The sequence below is a fragment of the Balaenoptera borealis genome (assembly GCF_965194805.1).
Source record: "Balaenoptera borealis genome assembly, chromosome: 2".
NCBI lineage: Eukaryota > Metazoa > Chordata > Mammalia > Artiodactyla > Balaenopteridae > Balaenoptera > Balaenoptera borealis.
The window spans coordinates 134991260-135017910 of record NC_138867.1 but is presented as its reverse complement, the minus strand read 5'-3'; the positions used below and the strand labels follow the sequence as shown (position 1 = coordinate 135017910).

General features: G+C 44.9%; 1 protein-coding gene across 1 annotated transcript in view; it reads left to right on the top strand.

Annotated features, from left to right (window-relative positions):
• Positions 1-688: 688 nt before the first annotated feature.
• ADAM19 (ADAM metallopeptidase domain 19) overlaps positions 689-26651 on the top strand; it is an 89234-nt gene continuing 63271 nt past the window's right edge. The window contains exons 1-3 of the mRNA XM_082379060.1: positions 689-1105; positions 3752-3837; positions 8246-8316. Of these exons, the coding sequence (XP_082235186.1) occupies positions 1039-1105; positions 3752-3837; positions 8246-8316 (224 nt within the window). The 5' untranslated portion in view covers positions 689-1038. The remainder of the gene's footprint in view (positions 1106-3751; positions 3838-8245; positions 8317-26651) is intronic.

The window sequence follows — 26651 nt, the reverse complement described above, 5'->3', positions numbered from 1 at the left end:
TCTCTAAACCAGGATACTATTAGTACTTACCCCAGGGGATCATTGGGCTAATGAAAAGAGATGATGTATAGAGAGTCCCTGGCACATATTAAAGGACAATAAAAGGTAGTTCTTTTCCTAGATTAATTAATTAAATAAGTTGACATATGTAAAGTGCTGAAGACAGTGTCTGGCACTTAGGAAGCGCTCTATCAGTCTTAGTTATTATTTTCTTCTTCTAGCAAACAGTAAACCCTCAGTAAGTGACAGTCATTATCATTATTTTCAAGTCTCATCTCCCTCCGTTCCCTCCAAAGCCCTAAATCCTAACCATCCCAAATTCCAGTCTTCCCCCAATACAGCCCATGGACTTTCCCGCCCTAGTCCGTTTGTCTAGGGTTTTCTGCCTGGTGCTCCATTTCGCCTCCTCCTGAGCTCAGACGTCTCCTCCTCTGGGAATCCTCTCTTCACCACCCCGCTCCTCCCAGTCAGAAGGAAAGGATCCCTGATTTGTGTCCTGCTAAGAAAACAATTCCATACAGCACTTAGCTCTCTGTGCCAGATTAACTCTTTCAGAACCTGCGTCCAAGCGTGGCGGCCTCTAGAGGACGGTGCTGGGTGAGTAGCCTCTGAGTGTCACCCAAGGCGTCTAGCCCAGTGCGGGACAGAGGAAACGGGCCGCTGTACCCAGAGGGGTCCAGTTTAATTCCTACAAACCCAAGCCCCCGACCCTCCTCAGGCCGCGCCCACCGTGAATCCCTACCCTTCCTCCGGCTCGGACTCGCCCTCCCTTGATCGCCAGCACCTGAGCACCGCCGAACACCGCGCCCCCTCCCCCGCCCCCACCTCGCCTGGCTCCCAGGGGTCGCGCTGGTTCCGCCCCTGGCTCCTCCCGCCCCTCCTCCGCGGAGCTGGGGGCGGAGCGTCCCGGCCAATGGCTGGGAGCAGGGCTGGGAGCTGCTGGGCGACCGTGGGTTCCAGAAGCGCCGCGGCCTGGTTAGGGTGCTGGCATGGCCGCGTGCTGGTGAACGCAGAGTGCGCGAGGGGCCAGCTGCCACCATGCCCCGGGGCGTGGGCGCTGCCCAGCTCTGCCTGCTGGCGCTCGCCCTGCCGGGATGGACCAGAAGTAAGTAGCGGGGCGGGGGACGGGGGGCTTTGGAGGTGGGTGGGTTGGGGGACCTGGGGAGCTGGGAGTCGCCCCCCGCAACTCCTCGGGGCAGCGCCCCCGCCGGCCCCCAGGCCAGGAGCCCCTGCTTTGTTCCCACGTTGTGCGCCTGGGGAGGTGGTGGAGATGCGGGAGACCCGGAGCAGGCAGAAAACGGTCGGTCCCTCCCTGGCTTGCCTCCCTCTCTCTCCTTTTCCTCTGTTTTTCTGCTTTTGGCTTTTCTTTCCGCTGCTTTCCTAGTCTCTCCTCTTTTCTCCAGTCTTTGTGTGTGTGCCTATAAATATATTTTGATAAAATTGGAGCCATACCATAGGTACAGTTTTGTGTCTTGCATATGCCACTTCACATTATGAGCATTTGCCACATCGTTACATTCTCCAAAAACATGGTTTCAATGACTATAAATTCCTTCAAGAAATCGCAGAAGTATAATTTTCAAAAAGTTAAAAACATGATTCTCATACAAATATAGGATGAAAGGTTGGCAAAGATTGATTTGATTCATTAATGAGGCAGTGAATAGAATGGTAAAGCTAGTTCAAAGCATTAGAGGAACAGGAGTGATAGAAACATTGGAGAAAGAATGTTGAAATCCTTTGCTGGGACAGATACAAAAGTGGTCAATGCTCCATGGGACCAAACAACCATAATTCTTAGTTATCTTTCTACTATACTGAAGTCATTTGCATCTCTACCAGACTGAAAGCTACAGTTAACAGATAACTTCACAGAGTATAGCCTTTAATTAATAGGAAACAAAAAAGTCAAACAAAGGTACATTCCTCTAGATAATTCACTAATCTGTGGGAAGGCCCGTTAAACAATGCTCCAAATGTGACATTGAAAGGACATCCTGCTTGCTCTTTTTGCCTTATTTCCAAGGTTTGAACAATTTTTCTTAAGATGTACTGTGTTCCTCTGTTATTGAGCCTTGCTTTCAATAATTTTTGCAATCATAAAGATCATTTCATTCCTTTGAATGTTCCATTGAATAGCATAATTCCTTTTTGTTGCAGAGAATCTAGATTTATCAGAGCCACTAGATCAGGAACTATGCCTGATTCCCCAGTGAATATCAAGCACCTAGCATAGTATTTGGCATATAGTTAAGCACTCAGAAAATATGTAATGAGTAAATGAATGAATTGCTTCTCATTTTTACTAACATGATGAAACTAATGCTACTCTAATGAGGTTATTTTTTAGGATATATTTTGATTGAGAATACATCATATCAGTAATCTCAAAGGAAAGTTAATCACTCATAATTGGGCCAGTCTAACAGAACAACTATGGCCATCTTCTCTGTCACTTATTCTATTCTATGTGATTGATGTGGTTGGTTTAGAAAGAATAAATTTTGGAGTCCTCACTTCAACCCCAGGAGTCCTGTGGGTTTGGCCTATTCTTACGGAGACTAATTTGTCTAGGCCTTGAGCAATTACCACTTTATTAAGATTGCCTGCGACCAATGTTTGAGGTCTGCCCTGCCTGGAACAAGTCTCCTCAAACAGATTTCAGCTCACCTTTCTTGTAAAATAGGAATCCTCCTACCTAGCTCCCAGGGTTGTCTTGAGTACAGAGAACTGGGTGGTGAGAATAATTTGGAAAGTAGGAAGTGATATGAAAAAGCAAACTTGCCCTTAGGAAGCTCAGGTTAACGCCATGATGCTTTGTGGATTGGGAAGCACTTTCACAGTAACTCTCCCCAGTAATGCTGTGAGATGGGCAGGTGGGTATCATTGTCTTCATTTTACAGATGAGAAAACTGAAACTCGATGGGAATAATACCCAGGGGCTTGCCCTCCAGATATACCCAGAATCCAAACACTTCATTCCTCTTTACTGATGTCATTCTAGTCTGAGCCACCAGCAGCTCTCACTAGGGCTCCTGCAAGTCTCCAGCCTTGCCTTCCTGCTTCTACTTGCACTCCTGCCTCCCTCCCCCACCTCCACCCTCTCCATCTCCACCCAGCGGCAGAAAGATCTTTTAAAAACCAAACACAGATCATATTGCTCTGTGTCTAAACCCTCCAGTGCCTTCCAAGTCTATTTATAATAAAATCCAGACACTTTCCATGCCCTCTGTGATATCAGACCCATGGCTGTCTTGCTGACCATATCTACCAATTTCGCCTCTCATCTGCTACGTTCTAGCTACCTCTGACTTCTGCTTGTTCCTTAAACAGGCCAAGGCCATTTCTGCTCTTGCTGGTCCTTCTCCCTGGGACACCCTTCCCCTAGATCTTTGCATCTTCTTTCTGGTCCCTCAGGTCTCAATTAAATGCCATCCTTGCTGATCATCCTCTCTAAAATAGGTACCTCCTCTTCAGCGTCTCTTTATTTCATGACCCTCTTGTACCATTGGAGAATATTTGTGTTGTCCGCTTCCCATCTCTAGAAGGCAAACTTTGTGAAGTATACACAGACCAACCACTATATTATCAGCACCTAGCAGAGTGCCTGACCCATAGTGAGTGCCAAGAGCCTGGAATCCAGCAGGTCTCCTAACAACCCAATATGGGTCTTTCCAGTTGGCAGTGCATGCCTGGCTTAGCTGGGGTGCAGGGGTCTGGGATTCCAATGGTGTGCTTCCTGTGTTGGCAGGAGGAAGTGGGGAAGGCAGCCCCCAGCCACAGCATGAACTAATAATACCTCAGTGGAAGACTGCAGAAAGCCCCTTGAGGGACAAGGTAAGACTCAAAGAATCTCATTTTCACAGGCAGAAGCTGACAACTCCGTTTTGTGAGGCTTGAGGTCACCTACTCAACTTTCCTGGAAGCCCAATTATCACCATTAGTTCCGTTTCTGGCCCACTCTATCTGCTCTGTGTTCCCGTTTTGGAAACCCCAGATGGGACTTTCCTTCACTGTGTGACAACCTACTAGAAACACTTCTAAATGCAAGTAGTTGAGGAAATGAAAATCCATGTTAATGCTGACATAAGCTCAGTGCAAATACGTGTCACAAAAATCACCGACTCTCAACTGGGATTGATTAAATTTTGTCATTAGTTTTTGCTCTGCATATGTGTTTCACTTCATTTATTTATTTATTTATTGGCCAGGGATCGAACCCGTGCCCCCTGCATTGGGAGCGTGGAGTCTTAACCACTGGACCACCAGGGATGTCCCTGCTTCACTTTATTGATGAGATAATATACTTGGAGAGAAAAATGCTAACCCAAACTATTTTTAAAATAAGAGGCAGGGTAGGGACCTTGTACTGAGGAATCTGTCTTCAAATCCAATAATCTTAAAATTCAGTAGCCTCCTTGGGCCATGACACCAGCAGAATGCACAGGCTTTATCAAGGGAATTGGGAATAAGACAGAAAACATTATCCTGTTCTTGCAGGAAGGATCTGTGCATCTAGGATAGTCTTGGGTTCTGGTTCTTATAGCTCAAGTGAGACAAGAAAGAACTAGAAAGGAAGATGTGATTGCTGCATGTCAGTAACCAGCTACTGGACCTTTCACTTTCTGAACTCAGTTTCCTCATTTATAAAATAGGGCTTAGAGGGGATAAGAAGGAAGAGGGCTGGAGAGGAGGGGTAGTTAATAAGAGCCCTTTGGGTTCAAATGGTCAGTGATTTATTGGGCAACATATAAGAGCCAGATTATGGTAGCAGAGGGAGGAGAGAGCTGTGTCAGGAAAGATTTCAGACTTGTGGTCCTTGAGCCTGGAGAGGTAAATGGAGAGTAGAAATGCCCAGACTCCATGAAGTTATGGCTAGAGTAATACAGACATGTCCAAAAATGCTCCAGTTTGGATTTAGTAAGGGAACTTACAGTGAAAATATTAGGACAAATGAAAGCAAATAATATTTTATCCTAAAGACAATAAATGCATGGAGTTCATTTCATCAAAAAGGAGGAGAGACTGAAAATAGCTTCAGGAAAAGTCTAGACAAATTAATGGATGGCCATCCTAGAGAAGGTTATTTTTAAAAATTAAGATCTTGGATGTTCCAACCTATCCATTATTGTCCGAGGAATGGATCTGATACTTTTATAGACGCCTCTCTGTTCCCTCCAGATGTGGGATGCTGGGCATCTTCAGGAAGGGCCTGAGAAACAAAGTGGAGCTCAGATCCCGTCTTTGTTCCCAGCCATTGTCTGCCCAGAATCTGGGTCATTGTATTTTGTAGGAATAGTTAGCACCGTGCCTGGCACCATAAATATTTGTTGAAGAACAAATGAATGAATGTCAGAGAGGGAGAGGAGAGGTAGGTCTCACTCAGGCACCTTATTCTCATTGTGTAATTACTTCATTCATCAAACGTTAGTTGAACACTATATGCTAAATATTGTACTATGTCTTAAGGGGGGGTACAGATATATAGGACAGATTTCCAATACCCCGTGGAGCTGAAGATCTATTTAATCTAGCTCAAAAGAGAAAGGCATTGTAACCCTGCCCTGGGGAAGTGTAAACAGTGGGTCAGCTCCTACGCTTCCTAGGAGAGGTGATGTTGCCCCTTCCTAGCACAGAGTGGAGTTGCAAGACAAAAACTGAGTGAATCTGGACAAGGAAGCTACGTAAATCCTTGTAGTGCTATTTCATTGTTTTGCTTGAAATGTCCCCTGGAAACAAAGAATATCATATTTTAAATATCAGTGTCTGAGCATCTTCCAGACTAGAGAAATATTTTTGGATTACCCGCTTAAAAATAAATATTCATACTCATGTTGCAGCTTGTGTCTCTTTGGGGGAGAAGTGACAGTGCTTTGATCTGTGTCAACTTCCCTTTTTTTGTGTGGACTCTTGGCCACCTACCTCTTGGATAAGGGATTGATACAGCTCTGTTGCTGTGTGGTTTTCCTCAAATGCCCACTTGGGACTGTGTCTCTGATGCTTAATGTGATTGGGCAGGGCCCTTGCTCCAGACCTCCCAGAGTGAAGTGGCAAAGGACCAGCGACCAGAAATAGGTATTGGTAGAGCTGAATCAGAAATAGGCATCAGAAACAGAGAAGTGAATTTCTTAGTGAAAGTTATTGGGTAAACATCCCACTAACTTCCTCTCCCCATGTTTTTGAAATGTCCCTTGTTAAAAGAAGTGAGTAGGATAAATTAGCAAAAAATAGCAAAGGACAGAGTTGCACAAGCATCCTAGATCACAATGTTCAAATCTCATCAGAGCCCTCAATGGCACAAAAGTTTCAGGGATGCCCAGGACCCTAATGGGAAGTGGGGTTTGAAGCTGATAAGAAGAGAAACGTGCTTGGAAGAGGCAGGCCACCAACCAGAGGTGGCAAAGCAGGTGACCCACTTTCTCATACATGCCAAAACTAAGCTTTGAGGTCAACCTTAAAAGGGGTAGAAGCTTGGGCTTCCCTGGTGGGCAGTAGTTAAGAATCCGCCTGCCAATGAAGGGGACACGGGTTCGAGCCCTGGTCCGGGAAGATCCCACATGCTGCGGAGCAACTAAGCCTGTGCGCCACAACTACCAAACCTGCTCTCTAGAGCCCACAAGCCACAACTACTGAGCCCCCACGCCACAGCTACTGAAGCCCGCGTGCCTAGAGTTCCGCAACAAGAGAAGCCATCGCAATGAGAAGCTCGTGCACTGCAACGAAGAGTGGCCCCCGCTCACCGCAACTAGAGAAAGCCCGTGTGCAGCAACGAAGACCCAACACAGTCCAAAAAAAAAAAAAAAAAAAAAAAAAAAAAATATATATATATATATATATATATAAAGCCATTATAAAAACATGGAAAAATGCACAAAAGAAAATAAAATTAACTCATGTTCTCACTGCTGAGAAGTAACTATGGTAACCTTTTGGTTTATTTCTCTCTACTTTAGTCCCTTTACAGAAGTGTGAATGAATAAAACATACAGTGTTATGTTTTAAGCCTTTGTGCTTAATCATTATCATGTGTACTTTCTTGATAATTTAAGAATTATTGAAAGTCATCATTTTTAATGACTGTAATGTTTTGTCATGTGAATGGATTATCAGTTTTTTAACCATTCTCCTATTTTTGGACATTTAGGTTCTATTTCATTAGTCATTATTGTAAGTAATGAGCATCCTTGTGTATAAATCATTGCCTGTGTTTCCATTTGTTCCCTTCAGATAGAATCTTGTATTTCTGAGTTAGAGGGCCTAAACATTTTTAAACGCTTGGTCTATACTGACAGATTATTTTCCGGTGAGCCAGTATTGATTGAAATTCTCACTGGTAGGGTGTGAGAGTGCCCATTCTATAGTATACTCCCCTGCATTGTGATTTACGGTTTTAAAAAAATCTTTGTTGCTTTGATTTTTTAAAAGGTATCTTAAAAAAATCTTTTTGGGTGAGGGAAAGTTACCGGTGATGCTGAACATGTTTTTTATGCTTATTGGCCGTTTGTATGATACTTTAAATGGTCTATTCTGGGTGTGTAGCTACTTTGGCCCTCAGCAAATTTTCTCCTATGTGTAAAATGTATCTTTCAGACCTTTAAAACCTTAGCAGGAGGTTCTTCTAGTTGTCTCCTCTGAGATGATTGAGGGGTATCCAAACTGAGAGCCAATATAAAATAAAATACGAGCCCATGATGAAGAGGCTTTCCCTGGTATTTTAGATAACAGCCAACATGTAACGGGCTTCCTGTATGCCAAGCACTGTAATAAATTCTTTACATTTACCATGTCACTTAGTCTTTACAAGATCCCCATAAAGTTGACTATTACTTCTCTATTTTATAAACGAGGAAACTGAGTTGTAGCGAGGTTCGGTAACGTGCCCAATTCACAACTATAGTGTCGGAGCCAGCACTTGAAGCCAGATCTAACTCAACGCAAAATTTGTTTTCCAAGATTGTGTTTTTCAGGGTTTGCCTTTACCAGGCCTGCATGCAGGCACTTACAACCACATTTCGGCTTGGAGTTTCTCTCCTTTGTCTTTGAGGAGAATGCAGATGGGGGAGGGGAATTGGGTCCTTCTGGGAGTGAAGATATTTCATGTTTGGGCTGGAAATGAGATTGAGTCTTTTTTGTGGATCCACTTCCTGTGGATCCAGGTCAGAGCCCTGTGCTAGATCCTGCACCCCTTCCTGGGAGCCTCGTTCCCTGCTTTTAGGAACTGACATTCTTTTGTTGTTGCTTTTAGCATCCACTCAAAGCTGAGCTCAGGGTGATGGCTGAGGGGCGAGAACTGATCCTGGACCTGGAGAAGAATGAGTAAGTGGACTTCTCCTTTGTCTAAAATGAAACAACCCACTTGCATGTCAGTGCCGGACGCAGGTGCCGCTGTTTCGGAAGGAAGCAGTTAGCGAAGTGACCCAAGCTCTCAAGCTGGGGTTCCTTTGTGGGGAGCATCTTACAGAGCCAGCATTTCCACAGTCTGTTGACTTGCTGTGAAATTAGTGGACTGTTTAACATCTTCCTTGAATTTCCTCAGGCTGTATTTCTGGGGCCTCTTAGAGTTCACTGCACGTGAGTGTGTGAGTATGTGTATGTGTGAGACACGAAGGGAGGGATGGGCTGGAGGACTTTGGCAGCTGTCTTACTAGCTCCAGCACAGCGCACAGCAGGAAGTGAAGGAGATTAGAGGAAAACAGCAGAAAGGAGAGAGGCAAGGTGGAGTGTTCTGGGATTTGGTGCTCACACCCTGGCTGCTCTGTCTGTTCTGGGTCAGCTACATCTGAGCTCCTGCCAATATGGGCATGGTCAGCAGTCTCCTGGCTTCATCGGGCTGGTTCCTCCATCTTCCTAACCTCATTCCTCTTGGGTGGCTGCCTGGCCCAGAAATATTTCCACATTGATTTGCCATCAAGTGCAGCTGTATCTTGATTCACGTTATCGAGCAGGTGAATAGACATAAGGCACGGCTGTGTCTTTTGCCCATTCTTTGGACATTCCCAATCTGCTTTGGCCACTGGAGAGCTCTCCTTACTTGGCCGGGGTCCTCTGAGGGCTTCTGATATTTCCCCACCAACAGTCCCACTTACATTCTGCCGCACAGACCTTGCAGATAAGGCTGCATGGCTCGCAGAACTGCCTGTCTCCTCTTGGCAGCCTCCGGAGTCCCTTAGAAGCAGATGAGTAATCACATGCATCACTGCCAAGAAAGCGATGGATAGGGACCTTCCCATATCCAGGAGGATGGGAATGACTGCTAAGCTTGGGTGGAAAGCAAGAATATAAATTATTCCAAATTTGGGCTTTTTGGACACTCGCAGAGGAGGATGAGTGGTGTCGGAAGTGCAGTAAAAGTATGACTTAAGCAGCCTGAGCAGTAATGGGCTTCATCCGAGTCTTTCCTCTGCCTCCAGAATGTGGTGGCCTTCGGGAAGCCAGAAAGATGGGCATCTCAATCATTTTCGCTACTTTCCTCCTGCCTTACTCCTGGAGTAAAACCAGCCCAAGAATGTGTTCCTTTTGTCCCATTTCCCTGGAATAGACCCGGCTGGCTGTGTCTGCAGAGGGCGCAGGCCCAGAAATCTGCCTGAGATTTCTCCTTGCATTGTCTTCCTTTGGTCTTGCAGGAAAGGCCCCCAGAGGGTCTGTTCTTAGTCTCTCTCAGGGGCCTTCTTCAGTTTCTCATGACCCTAACCCTCTAGCTCTAGTCTATTGTTCCCTATTGCCACCTCCGTCTAATCTGTCCTATTCTGCTTTCAGCTGGGGCATTTGACCCCTCAGCTTCCTCTGGGCTGCCTAGGTGATGGGGTTAGTGTCATGGGAAAATCCTTTGGAGTTGGACTGGCCAAGCAGGGATCCCAGGATTCATGCTTCCTTCATATTTTGGAGTCTTTGCAAGAGGTCATAGGAAGTTAGAGCATGAAGATGCCATAGAAAACACTGAGTGCAGCAGTCTTATGCATGGAAGCAGAAACTTCAACTCAGGGAAGGATAGGCGCTTGTCTAAGGCCACACAGCAAGTCAATGAGAGAGGTGAAATGAGGATCATTTGTGTTCTTGGATCTGGAGTCACAGAAACCCAGTTTCAACTTACTAGCTGAGTAACCTGGGGCATATCGCTGCGTCTTTTAGCATCTCAGTGTCGTCACTTATAAAATGAGACTAGTAACACCAGCCTCATATGGGTGGTTGTGAGGGCTGAGTATAGTGATGTACACAAAGTGCTTACAGAGAACACAGTAAATAGTTGACTACTATTGTGATTTTTTACGGTCCCACACTGAGGTTCCAGAGGAGAGCCCGGAGATATGGTTCTGTTGTCTGTTGCCTGGAGCGCTTTTGTTTCCCAGTGATCAGCAGTGGCCTGGATGTGATTCCTGGCCTCCTTGAATTGGCAGCAGGCAGGAGACTTGACAAAAATGGAAGCAGCAGAGCCAAGCAGTATGACCTCACCAGGTATCCCTGGGGATGGCTTCCTGCTATTTTCGTCTAAATTGGGCTTTTTGTTTTTGAACATGTGTTAGCAAGCGGAACTCCAACTGCACGTGACTTCCTAGTGTGTTTACTTCCCAAAGCCCTCTCATTCATGGTGCGTGCAAGTCTGGATTCAAAACAGCTTGGGGGGTGGTGGTGCTGCTCCTCTGATTTTTCACATTTTATACAAATTATAAAGTTGTTATAATCCCATGATATTTGAGGGGAAACTAGGCCCTGTGCTAAGTGAGCCTCAGGCTCTGGTTCTTAACCTCCTCGGTTGATTCATTTATCTTTTCCATCTTGGATGCATCTGTAACATTCCAGGCACCAGTGCAGGTACTGCAGATATAGTTGTGAATAAAACAGTTCTGCCTTCCTGGATCTTATATTTCAGTGGAGGGGGACAATAAATACACAAGTGAATGTGTAGTAGGTCCAGTGACAACTGCTGTGGCAGAAACAAAAGGAACATAAGGGCTCTGAAGAGTAGGGGTTCAGGAGGGAGGTGCTGTTTGGGAATGGTGGCCAGAGCAGGCCTCGGTGGTGAATTGATATTTGAGTCCAGACCTGAAGGAGGGGAGGAAGTGAGCCACGTGGGCAGCGGGGAGAAGACAATTCCAAGGAGCAGGAATAGCCAAGTGCAAAGGTCCTAATAGGTTATGAAGGTTTCCATTCCCTCCCCCTGCCCCCACCTACGTCTCCTCATATATTGGATTCTCAGGCCTCCCAGGAGCTGTGGACAAGGGCTTCTGGGACTCTGAGGGGAGGGAGAGGACATTTCTAATTTCTTTTTCATCATCCTGAGGTGTCTGGCCTTCTCTCGTCTAATCAAAGCCCATGTGCTAATGCATGGCCCAAAATAGCAGTGAGCAGGCCTTTAATGGAATTCACACATGGAGAGATAGCCAAGAATAGTGAGGATGGAGGAACATGGGGGTTAGGCCAGGAGAGAGGGACACAGCAAATGGGCCTTCAGCTCAGGCAGCAGACACCCCAAGGTGCCTTAGTTCCATAGCACAGCAACTGGCAGCTTTTCTCTGCTGTGAAGCAACTCGGGATAAACGGATGACATTCCCATGGGGGACACACACTCTTTTCTCTATTGAGTGCAGGTGGAAAAGGGTGACATCGTAGGGCTAACCTCAATGTGGCTTTCATGTTGGAGGGTCCTGGTTCAGATCCTGACTCGCCACTTACTAACCGTATGTCCTCTTCAAGCCTCAGTTTCCCTATCTGGGGTATAATAAGAGTCCCACGCCGTAGAGCCACTGGGAGGATGAAATGAGATGGTGCCTGTCAAGGGGTCAGCATAGTGCCTGACTTGTACTCCATACCCAGTAAATGGCAGCCACTATTTTTTTCTAGCCTGTGCTTTTTTTTTTTTTTTTTAAATTATTGTTTATTTATTTATTTTTTTGGCTGTGTTGGGTCTTCGTTTCTGTGCGAGGGCTTCCTCTAGCTGCGGCGAGCGGGGGGCCACTCTTCATCGCGGTGCGCGGGCCTCTCACTATCGCGGCCTCTCTTGTCGCGGAGCACAGGCTCCAGACGCGCAGGCTCAGTAGTTGTGGCTCACGGGCCCAGGTGCCCGGCAGCATGTGGGATCCTTCCAGACCAGGGCTCGAACCCGTGTCCCCTGCATTGGCAGGCAGATTCTCAACCACTGCGCCACCAGGGAAGCCCCTGTGCTTTTTTTTAATTGCAAAAGCAGTACATGCTCATTGTAAAACATGTAGCAATACCAGTTGGTGAGCCTACCATGGACCTCTTCTCTGCGTGTGAGAGCACGCACGTAGATACTCATCGGCACAATCACACAGAAGCGCACCCAGGCTGCTATTTTTGTGCTGAGGGAGGAGCAGAAATGAGATTATACTCTACATATTGCTCCACACTTGTTTTTGTAGACTCACCTGTATGTGATGAAGGTAGTACTCTGCTCTGATATGTTCCCTAGTTTTACATTTACTCACACCTACCCATCATTTGCCACTGTTGCTACATAGCTGGAGAACCTGACTTGTGATTAGGGCTGTGTGGTACAGTGGAGAGAGTACTGAGCTCAGAGACAGACGATGTGGAATTGGTCAGTAAGCCAGTTGGCTCTCCTGGGCCTCAACTTTCTCATCTGTCGAATGAGGGTTTTGTCCCAGTTGGGTTCTAAGAGCCTTTCCTGTGCTACCTATTGAAAGGATAGCACATAAGTGGAAAATGGAAAAGAGGTCCCTGCCTCAGGGCATTTACTCTCCAGTTCTGTAGACATTCCTGGAAATAGGGGGCAGTGGGATAAAGACAAATACCCTCAAAACCACAGACCTTGAAGTTGAGGATGAACTGCTAGCCCAGGACCCACCGTTTAGGCAACATAAGCACGAGAAGGGAAATTACAGGGAAGAAATTATAGGCTGCTATTTCCACAACCCACGATTTTGAGGTATAAATCCATAATATTTTTTTCTCCACGTAATTTCCCCCAGGCTCTGAGGACTGCCTCATCAATCCAGAAACCATATTGGACAACAGTTTGTTTGTGGAAATCAAATGGAATCTTCCTTAGCTGTAGGCATCTGGGGAGTTGGTTGGCCTCCAGGGAGATGTAGGCCCTGGCTCTCTCCCTTCTCCACTTTCTCCCAAGAGGAGGGCACACTGAACTGTTGAACCTGCTTGCAGGATGCTCACTGGCTCAATTACTACATTACAAGGTCACCTTCAAAAGCAAATGAGCAGCTCAACCAGTGGGCGCTGTGCCCAGAGGATCTTTGGCCATCTATATACTTCTCTCTGCTAGTCTCTGAAGCACATTCTGCAACTCTCATCTCTTCAGTAGACTTCCTTCCTTGAGTCCAAATGATGCCAGATTTAGGTTTTGGCTTGGGAAAAGGAGAGATGTCCTTTGGTCTCACCCCATTCATTGTGCTCCAGCTCAGCGAAAGAGAAATCCTGTTTGTATAAGGCTAGCTAATAAGAATGGATATTTGTTTTCTTTTGTGTGCATATCTACCTCCAGACCTCATGGGGAATAGTAATGGTCAAGGCAGAATTTAGGCATTTGGAGATTTACTGATTACTGTACCTACCACTACTTCCGACTTTCATCTCACTTCATATCTCTAACTTCTTATCAGTCCCTCAGAGATATCTTAGGGATGGAGACCGTCTTGGAAATCAAGCAACAAAATTAACAAAATTAATTGTCCTGGAAAATGAACAGTCATTCACTGCTAAGGGAGTGATCTAGGTCCTGGACTTTTTCCCCTTCATCCCTATTTGAGTTGTATAATACTGGAGGACCCAAGAAGGGGAGAAATAGGCAGAAGAGGAGTTTTTTCAGCAATAGACGGGGTAGGTTAGTTACCACCGCTTGCCGCTGCGCCTCTCTTCCAAGGAGGCCTGGTGGAGATGCGTAGCTGATCTGGAGCAAAACTCTGCATATCACCCAGGCTATGGAGTTCTCCCCGGCTTCCTCCTGGGTGAGGAATAGACTTTAACATCTTATCTAGGATAAAGGACAGCTCTCTTAGACCCTCTCTTGTCAGGAGCTTCATTTGTTGTTGGCAGAATTCAATTTCCTGGATCAAAGAGAAGCTTAAGAAAGGCTTAGACATATCCCAGCGCTCTTGGTGAACCGTGCTTCACTGAAGTGCATTTAAATGAGTCACAGACATATGGATTACATTTCACTTAAAATACACATGGCTTAAGAAATTAGAGGATATCGTTCTTTAACCAAGTATTTGGCAGATCTAAAGTATTCAGAATGTTTTTTCCAAACTCGGCACACAGCTGGGCTCCCCATTCCCCGCAGCTGATGTTGTATAACCCGAGGAGACCGGTGCCGAGGAAACGGTTGGATGGATGGGTGGGGACATGAGAATTTGAAGAGAGCTCCCTGTGAGTGTCTGAAATTTTCTTCAAACATTTTTTTTGAAGTATCAGGAACTGGAATTAACCCTGCTGCGTTGACTCTGAGGCAGCGAATGCCTAAGTGGGTTTAAATTCTAAGCGCTGGGCTAGGCACCTTGCCCCAGAGAGACCTCATGGTCCTGTTTGAAATGCAGTTTCCAATTGTAGCTTTGTAGATGGAGATTGATTTCGGTTATAATTCCCATATTGTCCAGAACCCCTGGAGTTGCAGACCAAATGGATTGCCAGCCAATCTGATGTGATTTTGTACAAGCCAAACTCCTAACTGCACCCCTGCATAAGCAGGGTCTCCAGTATTTCTAAATCATTGGAAACATGATACTGCTTTCTTAGGGTAGGCTGTGTAAACTCAGTCTCAGTAACTAGAAGTGGTGATCTGAAGGGATGCAGCTGTACAGTAGCCGGAAGAGAGCATGAAGTCTCATCCACAACTGAAATAACCTAGATGTGTTGATCCTTAAGGCTGTGAGCACATAAGCCCAAAATGCCTAATCCATAGGGTAGAACATGCTTGGGCTTTGGTGCCAGAGAGACCCAGACTCAGTTCCAGGCACTGACACTTTCTGGTTAGGTGGCCTTCGGCAAGTCACTCACCTTCTGAATGTTGTTTATTCGTTTGTGTTCACGATAACGCTCACTCCTTAGTGAGCATTTACTGAGAGTCAGTCACTGTGCAGAGGCACTTCACATGCCATCTTATTTAATCCGCATGGCAACTCTTTTTAGAAGATACTTTTATTATTCATATTTTGTAAATGGGAAGACTCAAGTGTGAGGAATTTGAGTAATTTACTCAATGTCAGGCAGATCCAGGAGTCACACTCAGGTCTGTCTGTTTCTTACTATACTCTATGTCCTGCATAGAAAATAGAAAATAACTTCATTGCGGGATGAGGTAGGCTGAAAAATGTAACCCATGCTCCCAGAGACCCACATTCTAATTCCTGGAACCTGAGACTATGCTGCCTTATGGGGCAAAAAAGAATCTTTGTAAGTGTGACTACATTTAGGATTTTGAGAAGGGGAGATAATTCTGGATTTTCTGGGTGGGCTGTAAATTCAATCACAAGTATATCTGTAAGAGGAAGGCAAAGGGAGATTTGCTCACAGACAGAAGAGGAGAAGGCAGTGTGACCACAGAGATGGGAGTGATGTAGCCACAAGCCGAGGAATACAGGCAGCCACTGGAAGCTGGGAGAGGCCAGGAATGGAATCTCTCAGACTGAGTGCAGCCTTGCTAGCACCTTGACTTTGCTCTCTTGACCTCCAGAACCGTGAAAGAATAGCTTTCTGTTGTTTCGAGCCGCCTAGTTTGTGGTAATTTGTTACACATCAGGCACAGGAAACAAATCCACCAGGTTTGTGAGCCTTAGCAATAATGTATTTTTAAAAAAATATTTATTTATTTACTTATTTGGTTGGGCTGGGTCTTAGTTGCGGCAGGTGGACCCCTTAGTTGTGGCTCACCAGCTCCTTAGTTGAGGCACAGGGGCTCCTTAGTTTTGGCATGTGAACTCTTAGTTGTGGCATGCATGTGGGATCTAGTTCCCTGACCAGGGATCGAACCTAGGCCCCCTGCATTGGGAGCGCGGAGTCTTTTTTTTTTTTTTTAATTTTTATTATTTATTTTTGGCTGTGTTGGGTCTTCGTTTCCGCGCGAGGGCTCTCTCCAGTTGCGGCGAGCGGGGGCCACTCTTCATCGCGGTGCGCGGGCCTCTCACTGTCGCGGCCTCTCTTGTTGCGGAGCACAGGCTCCAGACGCGCAGGCTCAGCAATTGTGGCTCACGGGCCCAGCCGCTCCACGGCATGTGGGATCTTCCCGGGCCAGGGCTTGAACCCGTGTCCCCTGCACTGGCAGGCGGACTCTCAACCACTGCGCCACCAGGGAAGTCCCAGCAATAATGTATTACGCTGTGCATAGTATCACTCGTGACACATAAATAAGCTGGTTTTCAATACATGCTAAGTTTCATTAATGCAGAGTCAAGAACGGATGTTTTCTAAAGTGTCTTGGTGATGCAAAGCATTGTATGTGGCCCCTGTGACTGTCTTCAAGTAAGAGTGGCAAGAGAAAAGAATATTGAGACATAGCATGTGTGGTTACCGTTTATCAGCATTTCCTAAGTTCCAGCTCATGTTGTCTGATGCACAGTCTGCTTTCAGGCAGCTTCTGGCTGAGGAATGATGGTCAGATAGGAATAATGATATCATCAACCATAGTAATAGCTACAGCGTAGGAGATGCCTATGTAGCAGGCTCTGTTGTGCAATCTCTAATTCAATCATCACAGCAACCCTGTGAGGTGTAGGTACCTGTGTTAGTCCTGTTTGGCAGATGGGGACCCTGAGGCATGGAGCAGTGTGACTTGTTCAAAGACATCTGGGTGGGAAGGGCACTCCAAGCCCGGGGTCTTAGCTGTGGCCTCATACTGCCTCTTGGATGCCCTGTCCTTACTTGGTATGCTCTTCTTCGATGAACACTGGTGTTACTTCTCTGTTATTCTGCCCTCCTTCTTCCCTTTCCTCCTGCCTTCCCTAGGCCTAGGTTAGAATTTGGATTTCAGTGGACTGTAGTGCTGAAATCCAGGCACATAGGAGTCAGCCTGGCTCCTTGCACCTACTGGAGGTGTAAGCTTTGGCAAGTTGCTTACCTTTGCAAGTCTCAGTTTCCTCATCCACATCATGGGGCTAATAATAGTGGCCACCTCATCAGGTGTCATGTGATATTCAATAACACAGTGCTCTTAAAGGACTTACACTGTGCCTGGTGCACTGTGAGAGCCCAATAAATAGTTGCTATTATTTGTATTTTGCAGGATGGGAAAAACATTTAAGAATGAAGTAAGAGGGAATTCCCCTGAGCTGGTTTCCAAATGTAATTAGGAAGATGACCTTAAAACCCATTGCCCCTGGGAGGAAACTCACTTCTGCTCCCCTGCCGTGCCCAGTTTGACCTAACTGTATCTCAAGAATACAGCTGTGCAGGGTTCTCCAGTCGGCCAAACTGTACCTCTTGTCTCTGCCTGCAGAATCAGTGCCCGGGCACTCCCTTGGCAAGGCTCTGACCTGTCTGATAAGGAGGTCGGGATTTGTTCACCAGTTCCGGCTCTATCTCCTTCCAGGGACCCACAGCCAGGGCTGCCTGTGTAGCCAGGAAGGATGTCCATGGTTTTCTTTTGTCTCAAGCTTATTTCTCCTGGCGGCCCTTCAGCAGGAGCACAGGGTAAAATGAATGGGAGGAAGCTGTCAGCTGCCCTGTTGGCCTTAGATGGACCCTTGTCAGAGCGAAGGGAAGCTGTGTACTTGGAGGAAGTCGGGAGTTGATTCTTGAGTTTGAGGAACCCTTGACCATCAGGCTGTTTACCTTAAGATAACAACGATAGCTGGCATCCAGTGAGTGAACATTTACCCTGAACATACTGTTTCATATGGATTTTTTTTTTTAACCCTGTATAAATGTCCATGTCAATTTATCCAAATGGGGTTATACTATATCCTAAGTTTTATTACCTTTTTTTTTTTTCAGTTTGGAAATATAACATGGGCAATCATCAATTATTTTTAAAAATTTACAGAAGAACTTTTTGGAGTGTTTGAAACTTTGATAATAAAATTCTAGCAAAAAATTACATAAGTAATAGAGTTTTAAAATAAATGAGATCATACTTTATGTACCATTCTATAATTTGCTTTTTTATTATTTCTCTTCAATATCTTTCCACATTAGCATATTTATAGACCTATTTCATTCTTCTTAATGATGACATAGGATTCCACTGAATGGATGAACCAGAATTTAAAAATTTGCCTATTAATAGACAGTTTTCCAATTTCTTGCTATTACAAATAATGCTGCAGTAATAGGTTTATACATAATCTTTGAGTACATTTGCAGGTATTTCTGTAGGATTAATACCTAGCAATAGAGTTGCAAGGTCATATAGCATATATGTCTAAAATGTTTTAAATTTTGACAAATCGTACCTCCCATTCCACAGATTCCTTCCCAAAGGCTGTACCATTTTACGTTCATACAGCACAGTATGGGAGTATATTATGGATACATTTCCATGTCAACTTTTGCGATCATATGGCTATCTGATAGTACACTGTATGCATATGCCATAATTAACTTTTAAAATTTCATATAATGAAAAATTATCAAATGCACATAGAAGTAGAGAGAATGATATAATGAATCCCTTATACCCATCACTCAGATTCAGTAATAATCAAGATGCCATGATCAATTTAATCACCCCGTATTGATGGGCATTCAAAGTATTTTTTTTCTTTTTTTTTTTTTTTTCATTTTTACAAATAGTGCTGGAGTGGACACCTTCATGTTCTTTGAGAGGTACTTCTAGAGAATCACCTCCTAGATGTGAATCACTGGGTCACAGGGAATTTACACAGAACAGGTAGATAAAGACACTTTGCCTTTGTCTTCTCTGTAAGTTAAATCCACCACCTGTGTTGAGAGAATTTGTTTCACACACTCTCACCAATGGGTTGGTTATTGAGCTTGGGCAGAATCTTTAAACCCAACTCTCCCGCTTTTTTTTTTTAACAGCTTTATTGAGATGTAACTTAAGTACCATACAGTTGATCCATTTATATAAGTATGCCATTCAATGTTTTTTAGTATATTTACAGAGCTGTGCAACCATCATTATATTCTAACTTTTGAACATTTTCATCACCCCAAAAAGAGGCCATTAGCAGTGTTATGGGTTGAATATGTCCCCCCCAAATTCATATGTCAAAGTCCTAACCCCTTGTATTGATACCTCAGAGTGTCCTTATTTGGAGATAGTCATTGTGGATGTAGTTAGTTGGGATGAGGTCATCCTGGAGTAGGATTGCATCTAATCCAATATGACTGGTGTCCTTATAAATAGGGGAAATTTGGACACAGACACGCACAGAGGGAGAATGACATGTGAAGATTAGAGTTATGTGGTCACAAGCCAAGGAAATGCCAGAAGCTAGGAGAGAGGCCTGGAACAGATCCTTCCCTAGTACCTTCAAAGGGAGCATGGCCCTGCCAACACCTTAATCTTAGGCTTAACTTTTAGAACTGTGAGACAATAAATTCCTGTTTTTTAAACCTCTCAGTTTGTGGCACTTTGTTAAGGCAGCCTTAGCAAACTAATATGACCAGTTACCCCCAACGTTCCCCCAAAGCCATCAGCTCTAGGCAACCACTAATCTGCTATCTGTCACTATAGATTTGCTTATTCTGGGTATTTCATATAAATGGGATTATACAATATTGGTTTCTTGTGACTGTTTCTTTCACTGCATAATGTTTTTGAGTTTTTTTTTGTTTTGTTTTTGTTTTTGAGTTTTATCCAAGTTGTATAGCATGCATCTGTACCTCATTCCTTTTTATTGCTTTATAGTATTCCATTGTATAGATGTACCACATTGTGTTTATCCATTCATCAGTTGATGGATCTCCTGCCTTATAAACCAGAGCTAACTTGACTCCACTCTACAAGTTTGATTTCAGCAGATTTTTTTTTAAATTGAAGTATGGTTGATTTACAGTGTTGTATTAATTACCGCTGTACAGCAAAGTGATTCAGTTATACATATATGCATTCTTTTTTTTAATATTCCTTCCCATTATGGTTTATTCTAAGATATTGAATATAGTTCTCTGTGCTATACAGTAGGACCTTGTTGTTTATCCATTCTATATATAAAAGCTTACATCTGCTAACCCCAACCTCCCACTCCATCCCTCCCCCAACCCCCCTCCCCTTGGCAGCCACCAGTCTGTTCTCTATGTCTGTGATTCTGTTTCTGTTTCATAGATAGGTTCATTTGTGTCATATTTTAGATTCCACGTATAAGTGATACGATATGGTATTTGTCTTTCTCTTTCTGACTTGCTTCACTTAGTATGATAATCTCTAGTTACACCCATGTTGCTGCAAATGGCATTATTTTGTTCTTTTTTATGGCGAGTAGTATTCCAGTGTGTGTGTGTGTGTGTGTGTGTGTGTGTGTGTGTGTGTGTGTACGCCACATCTTTTTTTTAATGTTATTAACATTTACTGACATATATAGTTCTTTTTAAATTTTTTTTAATTTTTAATTATTTTACAGTAGGCCCTTGTCGGTTATCTATTTTAAATATAGCAGTGTATACCACATCTGCTTTATCCATTCATCTATCAGTGGACATTTAGGTTGTTTCCATGTCTTGGCTATTGTGAATAGCGCTACTATGAACATAGGGATGCATGTGTCTTTCTGAATTATAGTTTTGTCTGGATATATGCCCAGGAGTGGGATTGCTGGATCATAGGAAAATTCTATTTTTAGTTTTCTGAAGAACCTCCATACTGTTTTCCACAGTGGCTGCACCAACTTATATTCTTACCAACAGTGTAGGAGGATTCCCTTTTTTCCACATTCTCTACAGCATTTGTTATTTGTAGACTTTTTAATGATGGCCATTCTGACTGGTATGAGGTGATACCTCCTTGTAGTTTTGATTTGCATTTCTCTAATAATTAGTGATGTTGAGCATCTTTTCATGTGCCTGTTGGCCATCTGTATGTCTTCTTAGGAGAAATGTCTGTTTAGGTCTTCTGTGCATTTTTGGATAGGGTTGTTTGTTTTTTTTGTTGTTGCATTGTATGAGCTGTTTGTATATTTTGGAAATTAAGCCCTTGTCAGTTGCATCATTTGCAAATATTTTCTCCCATTTTGAAGGTTGTCTTTTCATTTTGTTTATGGTTTCCTTTGCTGTGCAAAAGCTTGTAAGTTTGATTAGGTCCCATTTGTTTAGTTTTGCTTTTAATTTCTATTGCCTTGGGAGACTGACCTAAGAAAACATTGGTACAATTTATGTCAGAGAATGTTTTGCCTATGTTCTCTTGTAGGAGTTTATGGTGCCAGGTCTTATGTTTAAGTCTTTAAGCCATTTTGAGTTTATTTTTGTGTATGGTGAGAGGATGTGTTATAGCTTCATTGGTTTACATGTGGCTGTCCAAGTTTCCCAACACCACTTGCTGAAGAGACCGTCTTTTTCCCATTGTATATTCTTGCCTTCTTTGTCGAAGATTAATTAACCGTAGATGTGTGGGTTTATTTCTGGGCTCTCTATTCTGTTCCATTGATCCATATGTCTGTTTTGTGCCAACACCATGCTATTTTGATTACTGTAGCTTTGTAGTATTGATTTCAGCAAATATTGATTGAGCACCTGTGTGTAAAGTCCTATGCTTGGTGCTATAGGGAGCAGATGCAAAGACCATATCCTTGCCCTCTGGCCGTTTACTCTCTATGGGAGAGAAAATGCTCAAACAGCATAATCCGAGGTTGGTTACAAATTTACTTAACACAGTTAAAAGTAAAGTGCTGAGGGGGCAATAAGGAAGGGGGAATTTCTCACTGGGGGTTAGAGAAAACTTCCCTCAGGAGGGTACCTTGGAGCTCTGTCTTGTGGGAGCAAGGAGGGGAGGCTTCGGATGAGGGAGGGAAGAGAGATGAGTGGAAGAATGAGAAAGGAATTCAGACTGAGAAATTAATATATAAATATTTGGTCTGGATCTAGGGGAACCAAAACTGGAGTGCTAATAAGCTCTTAGGAATTCAGTATTCCAGCTAGCCAAATCATTATAATTCAGAAGAGTGGTATGTGGCAGTGGGAAAGGGGTTTCTCTCCCTTCCACAGCTGGGCTACCTGAGGATTTGAGTGGCTTAGAGTTCAAATTTTTTTGTTCTCTTATTTTTGACTTTGAGTTGGGCTTTCTCTTGCCTCTGGTAAAACCATATTGTCAGAGAGGTAGATGAGGTATTTTTAGGAAAGAGGCTTGAGGTGCAATTTAAAGCTGAGCTGTGTTTTCTGCACCTCGGATGAGAAGTCCTTCCCCAACCCCTCGCCATCGAAGGGAAATTTGGACTGAGCCCAGTGGGTGGAGGTGTACCTGGCAGATGGAGCCATGGACTGCAAGGGGCTGAGCCCAAGGCAAAGATGGCTTCTTCATAACTCGGGGAGTTGGGGGAGTCTCCTGAGAAGCAGGGTCTGGTGGGCCGGATGGATCTATATTTGGATTTGGGAGATGTGCTGAAAGTCCCACCTTCCAGACCTCTGTTTTCATCTTCAAGGATGTGCCTAGGCTCTTCGTCCAGACTCCTTGGAAGCTGGATTTCTACTCTCCAACCTTTGTGCTTAGGACATGGAGCATGATTATCCCCGGGGAAAAGTCTATGGGAGGAGGCCAGTTCTGAGGCCTCTGGACTGGTTCTGTCCTGAGAATGAAGCCGCATTTACATTTTGCCCAGGAGATATTCTGATTTTAAGAATGTAACCTTTACTTTTTCTCTATTTAGAACTCAGTGACATACACAGACCTTTGGCTGATACCTTGGATGCTAAATGAATAGGCTTTTGGGCACCCTGGAGCAAGTTGCAGGTCTTGCTCAAACTCATCTGCGAGTAGGTATTGGGTCAGAGAATCCGTGGTTTTTCTGACAAGAGTCTCCAGTGTATTGAGTCTCCAGGGCTTGAGCTCTGGGTTACTCATTGGGAATTCTTAACTTCCTTTCTCTCTTACCTTCTCTTCCTTCATTTAACAAATATTGTGCGTGCCAGCTTGGTGGCTGGCATTGGGCTAGGTCCTGGGTATTCCTGGAAGAGTAACGGCAAGCAAACACAGTCTGCCATCATGGGGCTTAGAGCTTAGTGGAGGAGAGAGATAATCCAACCATTACTGAGCAGTGTGGGGCATGCTGTGTTGGGGGAAGTAGAGGGTACCGTGGGAGCACGGGGAAGGGGGACCTACCCTGGATTGAGGGCCTGCGAAGGCTTCTAGGAGGAAGTGAAATAAAAGGAAGAAGTAGGGTGGTGGTAGAGTTGGCTTATACAAGGGGGATGGGTTCCACGCAGGGCAAGTAGCAGGAACAAAGGCTCTAAGGCCTTTGTTGATGATGAAAAGATGTTCTTTGTGGTTAGAGCAGAGAGCAAGAGGGAGGAAGGAAATGGTGAGAGAAGAGGTTGTCCAGGTAGGCAGGGGCGAGTCCTTGAAGGGCCTTGTAGGCTCCTTAAAAGGATTGGGTGTGTATCTTGAGGGCAATGGGGAGCCGATGAAGAATATTTTAAAAGCCAGATAGTGACAGCATCCAAAGTGCGTGTGAGAAAAATTACTTAGACTACAGTGTGGAGGATGGATTGGAAAGGGCAAGACTGGCGATAGTAATAAGACCCATTCTAAAGCTTTATTTTAATCTGAGGGGGAAATTATGGTGATCTAATATAGGGAAGTGGTTGCAGATATGGAGAGAAGGGGACAGATTCCAGAGATACTTATAGGGTGGAATCATGGAGACTGGGAGATGGGTTGGATATGAGCTGAGGAAAGGGATGGATTCAAAGGCCAATCTGAGGTTCCTGGCTTGAGTAAGTAGCAGGACAGCGGTACAAGTCCCCGTGATTGTCCTTAGTTTGTGGTGGGACCTTGGATAAGCCACTTCTCAGATCTTTAGTTTTCTCATTAGTTGAAGGTAATAATCTCCAGTCATCAACTCTGGTGGTGGGGAATCCACTGATAAAATCTATGTGAAAAGTAGCATCCTATACTCTTTCCGTGACCCTAAAAGTCCTGGCAGAAGTGAAGTCTGTCCTTACCCTGGTTATCTCTGTAATTTGCACCCTTACATAGACTTTTCCCCTTATCTACAATTCTGAGCACTTGATTGATCTCCCAGGAACTGGTGAGGCCTCGCTGGGGGTCTCCTTGCGGGTTCTCAAACCAGCTTTTGTTGAAAACAATGATATCATTGAGTGGGTGGAGCTGGGCCAGGCTTTCCTGAGCCAGTTTAAGGAGAAATGGGTCTTTATGACTTCTGTACTTATGGCTCCCTTCCAGTCCCCTCCATGGCTCCCATGTGCCCCACTGCCCCCTTTTCCTCCTTCTTTTACCCCCGAGGTTACGGGTTTGCAGGAAACTGGCGGCCCCCACGTTTTCTCCTCTTGCATCAGTCTCCCTGGAGAGAGGTCCAGATGGGCCAAAGGGGCTATAATGACTGCATTATATCAGGCTTGGTTTCTTTTTCCAAGGCCGCCCCCCTGCCCCCCTTCCCAGGAAAGGAAGGACAAGTCATGGAAAGGGATTCCTTTGGAGGAAGACTGGAGTGCTAGAGAAAGAGGAGATCTAAGTGTTGGGAAAGATGTCAGACCCCTTGTATTCTAGAAGCTCTTTATCTCTTATCGATGCTGGCTTTGGGGCTTGGGTAAGAATGCGAAGGTTAAACTGGCCTTTCAGTTATGTGGTGATAGGAATATGGCTGTGGAAAAGGAGATCAGCAGTGTTGAGGATACTGAGTTCCTGATCCCTAGGCAGCCCTTTCTCTCTGTGCTCAACACACACACACACACACACACACACACACACACACACACACACACACACACACACACACACACACCACACACCCCCCCCACCCCTCATGCACAGGCACCCTTCCTCCGAAGCTGTGTAGGTAGCTTGTTAGGGGAAATTGGAAGTTGATTGCAGCTCTGGTTTGCAGCAGTTCTAGGAAGGAAGGAAGATAGGTTGTAATATAGAGACTTGGTTTCTAGGGACCAAAGAGTAATACCTACCTTCTGTGTGGCCTGTTAGTGTTTGCAAAGTACTTTCACAGATGACTTTGGAAAGGAGGAAATAATTTTCTGTCTTCCTTTCTAAGTTCTCGGCGGGGTACCCTGTAACAAAAGACAGATTAACAAGAGAGAAACAAACAGGAGTTTATTAACATGTATACATGGGAGGTACCCAGAGAAAAATGAGTGACACAGAATTGAGGCTTCTGTAGCATCTTCAACAAAGAACAATGTTTGTACAGAAATGGTAGGAAAAAGGAAAGAGGTTTTAGGCTTCTAAAGGCCGTAAACTGTGGGAAGGTAAATATTTGGGAAATGATAGATAAAGGCTAGTTTTTAAAGTTTGTTGTGTGGATTCCTCTGGTGCCGTCTCCAGGCTGACGGGTTCTAAAGTTGTCTCTGGTGATTAACTTTTGTCCTTCCTGGTAGAGAGAGGAGGAGGGACACCTTTGAGAATTGATGACCCGCTTCTAGGCAAATAGGAGGAGGGCAAGGAGCTTTTCTTGTATCTGCTTCTTCTCAGTTGCCTTAAGCTGAAAATGATCCTTATGCTGAAGTGGCATGTCTGGGGTGGCATAAGCTGCCACCCTTCAGCCTCCTCTAATCTTCATGAGCGAGATGCCACGTGGAGGGCAGGAAAGCTGTGCTTGCCTCCTTCATGTCCTGCACAGCACAGTGCCTGGCACATGATTGGCCTCAGTACATATTTGTGGAATGGGCGTTCCGAAGAGGCACTGCAGCTTGGCCAAGAATCCAGAGAAAATACGTGATGAATTCAAGCAGGAGGAACTTGGTCTTCCTGAGGCCATGTGCCCTGCAGTTTGTACCACATTATGCTGCTTAATAAGCATTCATTGATGAGCCTGCATGAGCATCCCTCCTCTCTGCCTTTTGGGAGTGTCTGGATGGCCTAACTCTTGGATTATCTACTGCTGATGCTGACGTTAGGTAGCTTTAGTTCATTTAGACTGACGAGTTCAGAAGCAAAATATAATTCTGTGACGTTGGTAAGTTGCTTTTGCTCTTTTTCAAATTTTTCATCCATGAGAATGGAATGGGGGTAAGCACTGAACAGAGAGGGTGACATATAAAGATTTTTTGTGGCAGTAGACTCTGCCATTTATTCACCAATCCCCCTCCCCTCCAAAAAGACTTTATGGGAAGCGTATGAGGCAACACATAGAGTGAGTGAAAAGCTGAAGAACTAGGGCTTGAAAAGGACAGGGTCTAAGAATTCATAGAGAGTCTCTTTGAAACCGAGCAGGACCCTGTGGGGCTCCCGGGCATGGAGGCCTTTTTGTTCCCCATTTCTTGTAGGCAAGAGTCCAGCCTCCATGACCTTCCCTGAGTTCCAAAAGGCAGATTCGAACAGCTGCTGATCAAGGGAGGAGCAGCCAAGAAACCGCCTGAGGCAAGAGTAAAGGGCCCCGAGAAGCTCATCAAGATTAGGAGACCTGAGGCGGGATTCAGGGAGTGCAGGCGTGTGTACACCCTAATCTTGTCAGCGACCCCACCCTTGAACCACTGTTATAAAACCCCTCATCAAATCCAGGTTGGGGACTTCTCTGGTGGCGCAGTGGTCAACAATCTGCCAGCCCTGCTCCGGGAAGATCCCACATGCCGCAGAGCAACTAAGC